The 12,715-nt window shown below is 39.0% G+C and overlaps 1 protein-coding gene across 1 annotated transcript in view; it reads left to right on the top strand.

The window, feature by feature from the left end:
* Positions 1-802: 802 nt before the first annotated feature.
* Positions 803-12,715, top strand: part of cntln (centlein, centrosomal protein) — an 88,799-nt gene continuing 76,886 nt past the window's right edge. The window contains exons 1-6 of the mRNA XM_078261957.1: positions 803-1,143; positions 1,472-1,559; positions 5,034-5,122; positions 7,727-7,811; positions 11,016-11,150; positions 12,074-12,253. Of these exons, the coding sequence (XP_078118083.1) occupies positions 1,479-1,559; positions 5,034-5,122; positions 7,727-7,811; positions 11,016-11,150; positions 12,074-12,253 (570 nt within the window). The 5' untranslated portion in view covers positions 803-1,143; positions 1,472-1,478. The remainder of the gene's footprint in view (positions 1,144-1,471; positions 1,560-5,033; positions 5,123-7,726; positions 7,812-11,015; positions 11,151-12,073; positions 12,254-12,715) is intronic.

Here is a 12,715-nt window from a genome sequence, read left to right on the forward strand (position 1 = left end):
AAGCAACTAACAAACAGTAAAAAAAAAAAAAAAAAAAAAATAGAATAAAATACTATAGAATAAAATAACCAAATTAAATCAAAGAAAGAAACAACAAAACAATATATCAGTATGTTTCAGAACATTTAAATGAAACAGTGAAACAATGAAAACAGAATGAGTTTCAGAAAATTGAAAAAATATAGTCAATGCTTATAACATATTATTTATATAGGCCTATTCCATGAAATGAATAGCAACAGTGGGTGCTGTTCTTTGCATTTAATCACTGGAGTGGTGTTTAATAAGCCTACATCAAACCATGCATGCATACAATTTAGATTATTTGTTTATGCTTTCTGTTGTGATAAAGAAACACACATTATAGCCCAATTATAAGCCAACTGTAGGCTTACAGATTACATATATAAGAGGTTAATAATATTGTATTAACCTCTAAGGTTAGGTTTTTGGTCAATGGTTTTTTATCCAAAGGGTCCGCGTTTAATAGGCTAATCTTGTACATAAGATTGTATTGTAGGCCTATATTTTAAGTGTGTCCCTAGTAAAAACATAGGATTTGTGAAAAGTGTACAAGTTTGAACTAAAGTGTTTTCTTTAATAAGCCTATACAAAACTTAATTATGTTGAGGACCACTTGAAACAACCATAATGACTGCTTATGGTATGCGGATCCACCTTTGGAAACCGTGAATTCGGATTCCATAGACACGGATTCGGATCACTCCTGCCGTACGTCAACTCTAGCCGTCGTACGATGACGTAATTAGGTGACGCGGTGGGACAGCAACGGAAAACAGCATGGAAAACAGCGGGCTTGTTTGAAAGCAGGAAAGCGTTTCGGTAGTTATTGACAACGGTGTGATTCAGTGAGAAAGTTTGTTTTGGTTTTCTATAAAAGGTTACAAATGGTACGTTTAATTTATAATTAAACTCTGGCGTTAAAGCATGTGGTGACGTTGTTCTGACGTATCTCGGAAGACTGTCAACAGCAGACAAGAAACGGAAAATATGAATGTTTGTTAAGTGGCTAACGTTAGCTAAGATGCTACAGTAGCACTAGCTAACGTTATGTTGTATTAGCGACGTGCTGTAAAGCTTCTGCTACGGTATATCTGCTTGGTTTGGAAGTTACCGAAACGGGTAAGAGACAAACTGTGTACATTTTTTCTAAAGAGCGTCATGTGAGCTTGATTGTCTCATCCTGCGAGTCTCAAGACCTTTCTTTTACTGTCTATGCTAAAGACATGTAACGTTAACGTTACTGACTAGCTAGCTAACGTCAGAGGAACAGTACAAATCCCCACTCGATATTGCATTCAAAAAGATAAACTCGTTTCCAAATGAACAGTGTCATCGATGATTAAATACGAAGGGCTACATGCTGACAACTGTATACTCTTTTTATCAACTGCCACAAGTTTTCAATGTGTCCAAACTGACCTAAGTTCTTATTTTGTTTCCTTTTCAGTCCCAAAATGTCCTCCAAAGACGACACTCGCATCCTGGTTTTGGAGGAACAAGTAAAGAGTTTATCAGATGAGTTAATGCAATGCCAGGTGTGTATGAACTTGTGTTCAAAAGAGATGTGCACACACTGCTGGATTGTGGTATCTGCTATCTAAAGAATGTATTATACTATAGTAAACACAAATGTTTAACGCTTCCTAATAGCACGATAACATGAAATTGCTCTCAAATAGTGACATTTATTGAGTGAACTAATGACAGCAAGTTCAATCAGCAAATTTCCAGTCGTGTGTTTGTTTATTGGGATCTCCATTAGTTGTTATCATTGGTCCAAAATATTAAAATAAAATACATGCTATAATATTCATCAGTGTTTTTACTTACAGTTCATACAGTAAATAGTAAAGTAACTACACTACCATTTCACCAACCCCTACATACTGTATACATTACAAATATATGGCATGCTGTTCTAGTGAGATATGGCTCTATAAATTACGGTTTTCTTCATAGCAGCGTCTTTGCTTGTGGTAGCGTAATGTGATCCCTCCTCACCTTGTTTGATAACTGAGTTGACAATTGTTCACTCAGTGTGAATACTATTTTCTCAGTTGTCTATAATTATTACATGAACTGTTATTTTCACATATTTTAATTTTTCGTGAGCCTAATGAAGCAGTGTAACATTTTTGTCTGGCTACATGTACATCTTACAGTTGCCATTGCCAGAACCTCTTGCTTCACAGTACCCACTAAATATCACACCATTTCTCAACTTACTTACCAATATATTTATTTTCTGAACAGATAAAAACATAATGTGTCATTGTGTAACATAATTAAAAAGTATTTCTGGGGCGATACGTTTCACAATGCCTGCTGGAAAGTACATTAGCCAGCTGTTTCTGTTTCACCTCCACAAATTCTAACTCATAAGACATGATCTAATGGTTATAGTTTTGAAGGTTTAGGACTAGCAGTTGAAATTGAAAAGCATATCTACTATCAGGGAGATAGTTATTATTTAAACATTAGTTGATTTTACTAAGTTGCATAAGGCATAATTTAATTGTCCCTACTGATTAGCTGCAAAAGTCTGTAAATGACCTGACCACACTTTCAGCAAAGACAGTAAATAATGTGCAGCAAATATCTGCTTCCAGAGCACCCCCCCTCCGCCCCATTTTTCTATTTATTTAAATAAATACAAACACATACACAGAGAAATTGCTCGTGAACAGATTTGAGAACCTTTCATCTTCTTTGTAAGTCAGTTATTGAGGGAGGGTGTCCTTGCATACTCACCACCAGGTGGTGCCTAATAACATGAGTAAACTTAACCCAGCATTTGTCACCCTGCATATTCACATTACCTTGCTATACAGGTAGGTAGACAGCTGTAGGGTTCAGCAGATGATGTGTTACATTTGAGTGTTTATTAGACTGTAGATGTCACCTGAAACGTGACAGGAACATCTGTTGTGGTGCTGTTTGGCTATAACCACATGTGATAGTGTTGTCTGTGTATAAACCATTTCGGAGTTTATTCAGAAAAAGAAGTTTGACACATTCAGACACAAGGCATCTTTACAAACTTGTGTAGTGAGTGATGCAAAATGCATGCATGCACCTACGTAATTCAATAAACCAAAAAACGTAATTCATTTGGTTCCAATTCACTATACCGAGTATGAATAATTGACAGCTTAAATGCTCTAGACCCAATAAAACCCCCCACCTATTACAGTCTCATGTATATTTTGAGCCCTTTTTTATTTTAAAATTAGAATTTATTAAACATTTTGTTGCTAACCATATGTATGATTTTCTTTCTTGTTTAATGTTTTCTAAGGTGTTTCCAGTGTTGGGGAAAGTAAAGGAATTTGTATTATTAGGGGTGTTTGCTCATCTAATAACCCAGAAAAAAGTACAACTAACTGCTGTGCATCACTTATTTAATAATAGCACTGAGTAGGCCTTTGTCCTACAAACATTATGACTAGCAAATAAGAGCACATTTACACTGTAAACATGTAACATCCATGTTAAAATGTTTTTTTCAGTTGTAAAGCACTATACTCCTACAAGTTTAGCACTGATACTTTGTTTACCTCAGACAGTTCCTGCTGCCCTACATTGAACATTGAAGCCATCCTTGGTGGTCTTGTCTAGAGTAGAACATCAGTGATTCTGTCTATCTAATAGGAACCTTTAGTTGTGCAGTGTACCATTTAAATAGTGGCATTTGAATATGACTGATGTCTTAAGTCTCTGGCAAGATGTACTCCAGGACAGCCATTAACTACAAAGAGTCTCATCTGTCGGCCAGCAAATGTTCCTCCTAGATCATGCTAATTTTATTAATATGTGGCTGAATTCCAGTGGCTTTCTTTGGTATGTTCAGCCCATGGTGTTTTAGTGTCTAGTTTCAAAATGAATAATTCAGCCATCATCAAACACACATTCAATGCATCTTTAAGTACACATATGGCAGAGGAGAGATCTTGATGAAAGTCCTGACTGAACACTTGTCTGTGGAACGGCTAATAGCAGCCAAAGGCCAGGCAGAGGGAGACCACCTATTTCAAGTCAACCACGCTGCTTAATTTCATCGTTAGCTGCATTGCAGGGCTGATTTGCTGAGATCTCTATCCTCCTTTCCCCTGCTACCACTCTGTATACATACACACACACACACACACACACACACACACACACACACACACACACACACACACACACAAATAAATACAGAGACATAGATCTACAGTCCTTCCACTTATGTGTTCAGCTCATGGTCTTATCAAGGTCTGCTTCTGCCATTTTAGTAAATAATTGATTAGACACTATTTAAAAGGGGGTTAAAATTCATGTTTTAATTGGAGACCAGTAGATTCCAGTGGGAGGGATGACTTTTATCTTATGATGATGTGAACATAATTTATCAGATAATTTTATATTAAGTCGATTTGGTATAATTCTGTCTTTTAATGTCAGAAAATGTAGTTTTTAGATGTCCCTCATTAAATGTAATGTAGCTTAAAAATGTTAGAAAAAACAGAGAGACAATTTGAATTGGAAATGTGTCAGGGGCTGGCTGGGTTTCTCTACTTGAAGATGACTCTCTCTGTCATCAGTTTTGAGTTTCTTTGGGGCTAGTTACTTTGGAGCGTAGTGGAAAACATATCTGGAGATCAATTGATTAATAAAGCAAATGCAAGCTCGACTGCTGTGTTTTGATTTGGATCCCAGCTCTCCCCAGTCATAAATAGTGCATAATGACAAGTGTCAATGCTGGCTCCCCTTAAGTCGAAGGTCACGTCTCTGCGATTCCTGTTTAGAGAGGCTCATGATTATGGAGGGCAGGCCAGATCAAAAACTATTTTGTACAAGATATTTAAATTATTGACTGACTAACCCTTCTGTCGTATACTAATGTCATTGAGCATCCTATTTATTTTTTGGTTTTTCAGTGTGAAAAGTACTGTGACTTGTAGCCTAAAAGCTATTTATCTTAATTAAGAATAACAGCTGTTGACTCGCTACATCCTTTATTTTCACAGGCAGACAAGGAGTTTGTGTGGTCCCTATGGAAACGCCTGCAAGTGGCAAATCCAGACTTGACCCAAGCTGTCAGTTTGGTGGTTGAGCGGTGAGTAAATTAATCTTTCAAACTGCTACCTGAGAGGTTCAGTAGCTGAACATTCCTTTATCTAACAAGTGAAGAGAAATATGTGTGAAAGTCGTTCAAGGGGTGTTTAAGGCACCTTGGCCATTCTTCTGGGGTTATGACGGAATCGGGTGCAGATGCTGATTTAAGCCTTCTTATCCCCGGTCTAGCAGTTCAACCATGGAAACCCTTTTAATGAAAACACTCCTCCTCTGCCGCACCCGTTCTGGACAGTTGAAACACTCCTGCCAAATACTTGTCTTTATCGGATATATTGTAAGATTGAATATGACTTTTTTTGCAGGGTGGCTAAGCTGCACTAAACACAGTGGCATGGGAACTTTCAGAAAAGAACAGCGGCACAGGCCTTTTAACAGTTGATGCACAGTTGGGAAGATTAACTATGTTCCTCCTTATTAGGATTTCCTTTTTTTTTTTTTTTTGACTTGAAATTATCTTTGATGCTGGTATCACTGCAGTTTGAACTGTTTTTTTTCCACTTACATATGTTGAATTAAATGAAAAGCTTTATTCAATACTTGGACTAGTTTTTTTTTTTTTTTTTAAGATATTTTTTTTGGGCATTTTTTAGGCTTTTATTTGTATAGAACAGTTTAGACTTGAAGGGGGAGAGAGAAAGGGAAAGACATGCAGCAAAGGGCCGCAGGTCGGAGTCGAACCCGCGGCTGCTGCGTCGAGGAATAAACCTCTATATATATGGGCGCCTGCTCTACCAGGTGAGCTAACCAGGCACCCCTTGAACTAGTTTTTACTGAATTTTTCCTTTTGAGGATACCTTAGAATGATATTTCTCTATCATGGGTGCATATCACGTACATTTTGAAGCCTATCAGTTGTTTGTAGACCCTTAATAAGGGTAAAACACAGTGCCGTAGCGTGCAGACTCAGAGTTCCTCTGTACCTGTGCCTCTCATTCCTTCTTCACACCCTCTTCAGTTCCTTTATAGCCCCATAGTAAACCCATCAAAGTATGTTGGTCCGCTGAGACTCGTGGGGAAACATGCACCCAGAGAGTGTATGTGTATTGTATCACCTGATGCGCAGGAGGATATTGACATGGTAATTGTGTCGACTCCAGTCAAGCGCTGGTGCCCACTGGGAACCGCCATTCACCCTCCCCTCCCCTTCCTGTGTGGATCTTGTAGAGTGATTGGTTGGTTGCTCAGGACATGGTGAACACAGCCCAATATACAAGGAGATGTAGCTAAGTCAGCCTGCGTTCCAGCTCCTCCAGAGACACCAGATACTTATTTCAGTGCCTACCAGGGGAGAGGGCTGATCAGAAGAGGCAAAGAGACGAGAGAAAAGGCCTCACAGATGGGAGGTGTAGAAGGAGCAAGTGGTGAGTGGAGGGAATGGGTGGCCCCTGGTGGCCTAAAGCAGTTGAAACAAACAGGTCCCCTATTGATACCTTATTTTTGCTTCCCTAAAAGTTCATTATGATAAAAGAGGTGCTAGTGGGCTATAGAGAAACGTTCAGAGTTTGGTGCAGCAGCAGGATAGTACAGTAGCTCACATTTTATAACTGATTTTCCCATTTTCTTATCGATAATACTTTTCTTAAAGAGTAGTTTGCATAAACATATGCAAAGAAAGAGAACACTAGAAGAACGGTACACTAATTGCTTATATAAAAAGGGATCTTCTCTATTTAAGTACAGCAGGTGCACAAATAATTAGGAATTGATAGTAGGTAATTGACATTTTTGCAAGACTTACAAAGTGCAGGATTTAAACTAAAGTGGGAAAGTATTATGGAACCCATGTTAAATAGTACCATCAAGGGGTGCCTGGGTAGCAGTAGCTCAGTCTGTAGGGAGTTGGGTTGGGAACCGGAGGGTCACCGGTTCAAGTCCTAGTACGGACCAAAGTACAGAGTGTGTATTGGTAGCTGAAGAGATGCCAGTTCACCTCCTGGGCATTGCCAGGTGCTCTTGAGCAAGGCACCGTACAACAACCACTCAGGGCGCTGGTCCAGCACTGGCAGCCCACTCACTCTGACATCTCTCCATTTGTGCATGAATAGGTCCTGAGCATGTGTGTGTGTGTATTTCTAACAAAACAGAGTGTAAATTGTAATTTCCCCACTGGGGATCAATAAACAGTATAAATTATTAGCTCACCTGGTTGAGCATGCACCCCATGTACAGAAGCTCAGTCCTTGCTGCACCGGCCGCTGGTTCAATTTCTGCAGCCCTTTGCTGCATGTCATTCGCCCTCTCTCCCCTTTCATGTTTTCAACTGTCCTATCAAATAAAGGCCTAAAATTCCCGATAAATAATCTCTAAAAATACTACTCACAGGGCATACTGAATGACATCAGACCAATCAAACTAACAAACCCTGTATAGATAGACTTCTGCAAAGTCTGCTTGTCTTTGTATCTCTATCTACTGTACATCCTCTGTGATTCAAAGTTATAAAACAATTACAGTATTGGGGATAGGGGGACGTTTTTGTAGGCCTGATGTACTTTGCATTGTTGTAACCCTTCTGCCTCAAGTGACTCAACTGTAGATGATTATGGACACACACCTATCCGTTTTTCTTTTCTCTTTCTTCTAGTGAGAAGCACAAAGCTGAGAACAAGGACCGGAAAGTGTTGGAGATCCTTCAGTCCAAAGACTACAAGATACAGGAGCTGGAACAGGTAGAGTACAGTTTGGTCTAATCTATCCTTCTCTGTTTAGCAAATGTCTGTTAGATCTCCGACACATTAATGGAGGTGGGTAATTCAACCAGGTCTGAAATATTTACTTGACAAAGGCTACTAGTTGTATGCAGTAGGATGTTTCAGAAAATCAAGTAGAAATTGCTAATCAGATTATATTCATAAACTAAATTATTATAAACATTTTTTTTATTTAATTTAGTTTTGTGTGTATTTTTAACTGAACACCTTAAATTTGCTCTCTCTCTTTCTTTTGCACCACTTCTGTATAATATTTCTGATGGAATGATGGCTGATGATAATGACATCACTAATGTAATTTACTCCAAATCATCATCCCTTCACTGAAGCATCTGTCAGTCTCCTTCATTAGCGTCCCTCATCCAGAATCGTGTTCATTACTAATGAGACTGGCTGTAATGGAATCATCAGCTTGCTTTTTTTTTTTTTTAAAACATAACTCTCCTCAGCCATTTTATCCAGTCAATACAGTAGCTATAGTACTCACTCATAGGAGCACAATAAATGTGATTACATCAAACTTTATTTCAGTGTATTATTTGGGCCTTTTATTTTGAGGGCAATGCAATCAGCCAACATAGTGCACTGTTTTCTCACATGTTATTGTTCACACAAATGCAAAAGAAAACAAAAACATAACAGGGACTCCCAAGTACTATAGCAAAGCCCTCTTGATGTGGATTTGTTATAAATATTTGGTCAGTGTTTAAGTTTATGGTTCAAAGATAGGACAGCATCGACAATGCTACAATAAATAGGCTTTTATATCGTAAGAGAGAACAAACCTGGTGTAGAACAATTATTTCTAAGATAAGAACTTAAGATCAAGTGTTAGGCACTCAGTAATGAATATGTTAGATATTTCTGTTTTATTGCAATATTTGTACTGTAACTACTGTGTTGTAGTTGCTGTCTCTATAAGAAAGGCCTGCTGTTGCATATTATGCACACGAAAATTAATTTAGTTGTTCTGTGAATGCCACTTTAGAAGTGAAATACTTTCTTTTTACATTCCAGATGGGTACACTCAAAAATTCAAAACGTAATTACATCAACAAGGCTTGGTTGAAAATGTTATTGATCTGCAATACTGTAACTGTTATTAGTAGCTTAAACTAATAGCTGGCAGGCAATAGTCACACATTCTTAATCTTTTTTCTCACACTATACCATTTCCTCTAGTGTGTCACATTTGCGAACCAACCTTCTGCACTTATTATTATAATTGAGTTATTCATTCATTCATTCATTACTTATAATCCAAAGTAGGGCTGGGCGATATGGACAAAATCAAATATCACAATATTTTTGACCAAATACCTCGATATCGATACTGCAACGATATTGTAGTGTTGACTATTACATATATTATTATTATTACATATATTACAAATATTTACACTGAGTTTTTGATAAATAATCATCAGTAATGTGGATATAATGACAATGTGGGTAAAGGCAAATAATAGAACAGTTACAACAGTCTGGTAAGTTCAGAAAATGACATCACACCGTAATACAGCCTTTAAAACCAGGAAAAGACAACACTTGTCCAAAATACAAGACGATATCTAGTCTCATATCACGATATCAATATAATATCGATATATTGCCCAGCTCTAATCCAAAGTAGTGTAAAAATGTGTAAACCTATCTACGACTAATCAGCTGATCTGATGGATTGTAAATTGACTTTCACAGTAAAGCCAATAAAAGGAATTCTTCCATTTTCATACTTGCATGGTTCTGTTTTCTATGCGTTTGGAAAAGTGTCTGTTTCTCCTCTTTAAACTGTTGGTAATGGAACTAGCAGGCTAGTTGAGAATCTCATGAAAAGCCCTGAGCTCTGTGCTGTGTCATTTGGGCCTCTGACAGTCATCATCTCGTCCACAGTCTTGAGCCATACACACCCAAATAGTGATGAACTGGTTTCTCCTCTTTTTTTTGGAGATGTGATGGTCCACTGAGTCAACACAGGATCTTACACTGCTCTTAATATCTCCACTCTCCAACTTTGATGATGTTTTTTTTCTTCTCTAGTCTTGTTTTTTTCCATCCACCTCTTCGTCTATATACTTTCCCTTGCTACTCCTTTCCATTTTTGGAACATAATTAGCTTTCATATTTGAACTGCACTGGGAATTTTCAAATGCTAATCTTTCTGTCCTAGACCTCTTAACTTGGCAGAACCCCCCTTTTTTCTCCTCTATCAGTTGAGCACTACTGGGGTTCAAATTGTTCTTGCCTAGCTCATTATCAACGTTTGAATTTATTTTCTGCTCTCCAGTATAAATCTCTATTAAAGCCCCTCTGTTCTTAGCACGGCGAGCTAGGAGTAGCGGGGAACGCTAAATCCACTATCTGGATATATTTGAGCGATTTTTCTTCAACATGGCAATTAATTGCATCCCAGAGCACAGTGTTATTTGAGAGGAGGCTGTACCCACAGAAGGCTGTGGATTACCAGCCAATGCCAAACCCCAGCTGATGCGGTGTTAAGACGCCAGCCTCCTCCCACTAACGCCACAAAGGCTGCCAAAAAACATATGTGAACACTCTGTTTGATGGACCTTACGAATCATGAAATTGATCATCGTGCAGCTTTATGATATTTTGTGACTCACGATAGATTTAAAAAGAGCATCAGTTCGATCTTAATAGTCGAGTGTGTGTGGTAGCTTTCTGTTTAACAAATATGTCAATTGACAGAAAATTAACTGTTTTGATAATGGATTGATCATTTTAGGTAATTTTTCAAACAAAAATGCCAAAATATTTGGTGGTTTCTGTCTGGTAAACTGAATATCTTTGGATCTGGAATTGTTTTTGGACGAAATAAGACTCACTGTAGTCACCTTGGGCCCTTGGAAATTGCAATGGGCATTTTTCATCGTGTGAAATGTATCTTGTGAAAGTAATCATAAATGGCATCCCAATTTCGTTTGCGACAACCCTAAGGGTAAAAAAAAAATCGCTGATTTTTTTTATATTTAACACTTTTTCTACCTAATATTTACATATATAGTTTTGAGTAACCAGGTTTAATGCTTGGTACTGTAAATTTAAACAATCCAGATTCTATTTTTGATAATTGTTTTCTAAGACATAAATCCATAATATAACATGGGGCTGTCTTTTTTTCTGTCTCGCTGTCTACAACAGAAAGTGACAGGGCAGCAACAGGAGATTAACAACTTGGTACAGAGGAGGACGACACTGGACGAGGAGAGTGCCTTAATGAAGAAGGAGCTGACAGCTCTGCGTGAGCAACTGGTCAATAACAGTCAGGAACTTAAGGTTTGTGGAACAAATCTCTGTGGCAGTCTGGGCCTCAGAGTCAAAAAAATCTCTTTTCTGTGTGGCACTGAACATGACAAGCCTCTTGTTGTTGTAGCCACAGGCATTTGAATCATTTAGAAGAGTAAGATGGTCTTTGTGTCGTCTCTTGCTTTGTACCTTCGCTCTATCTCACCATTTCTTGCTTTTAGCTTTTTTCCCTGCTACTGACAACAGAGAATACGTAACAGTTGTAAAGTGTGTGTGTGTGTGTGTGTGTGTGTGTGTGTGTGTGTGTGTGTGAGAGAGGGAGAGAAAGGAAAGCAGGTTGTTAACTTGCAGATAAATACTTAATGACATGCTTCAGCGGGAAGAAGTGAAAAGTGTGCATGTGATAGTGTGGCTTCTCCCTAATTATGCTTAGTTGGGACCTGGCTATGATTTATTGATAAAAGGAATGGTCCTTACACAGTCTTGGTGAGGTCTCATGGCGAGAAATTGTGGGGGGACAGCATCAAAGGAGACCTAGGTTGAGTCTAATGGGTCTTGCAGCAAGCACCATTCTCATTAGGAGCCTGCCATTAAAGCCGACACACTGGCCCCTGTACCTGCATGAGCCCAGCTCTTGCGGCACGGCTCGGCCCGCACCAGCCAACATCTGGCCGCGTGGGCCCAGTCATACAGCACAGGTGACCTTGGCCAATCTACGGCCCATGCAGGGGGCTCCCGCAGCAAAACCGGTCCACTGTTTACATATTCATTTCAGCCTCAACCCCATGGGTTGCTTCTCTTTTTGTTCTTCTCCATCTTTCTTTTTTTCTTTCATTTTTTTCTCAGTTTGAACTGCTCCTTTTTCAATTTTTTCTCCTCCGTCGCCGTTGTTTATTTGGCCCTCATGACCCCCTACTCTCCGCCTTACACACACACACACCTCTCTTATCCAGGAAATGAAGACGGAGTGTAGGAGGAAAGAGGAGGAGAAGCAGCAGGTGGTGCAGGCTCTAGAGGAGGAGAAAGCGGGATTAACCTCCCACTGGGCTGCCCTGCGAGCTGACCTGGAGGAGAAAGAGAGGCAGGCCAACAGCCAACGAGACCAGGGGGATGCTGCCCAGAACAGAGTCAAGGTATGAACACGGGGACAAGTCCATTCAGACACACACAAAGTTGTACAGGAAGAGCCCCGTCCGCCAGCTTTCGCTTTCTTCTGCACACCTTGAACTCCCTGATCTCTCATACCCTTTCCTCCTCACAATGTGAATATAAAAAGATCTCTGTTGAAAAACATAAATATGCAGGGACTATATTCAAAGGAAGGAAACATTATGATTCAACATGTGGTAGATAGATCTTCCTTTGTTGGGGTGAAAAAAATAAATGAGCTTACCACAACAGATCTTTCGTGAAGTCATTTGCTTGTGTGGATGCAAGAGTTTGTAGTCGTCGTGAGGTCATTTATTTTTCCCAAATGCAAGCAGGTAGTTTTCAGAATCTGTCTGTTGCTCCAGTCATTGGTATCAATCAGTACTTCCCATCTCTGTGGACATTTAAAATACAGTGATTAGATAGTGACAGCAGTGTTGCTTTTT

The sequence above is a fragment of the Sander vitreus genome, chromosome 2, assembly GCF_031162955.1.
Source record: "Sander vitreus isolate 19-12246 chromosome 2, sanVit1, whole genome shotgun sequence".
Classification (NCBI taxonomy): domain Eukaryota; kingdom Metazoa; phylum Chordata; class Actinopteri; order Perciformes; family Percidae; genus Sander; species Sander vitreus.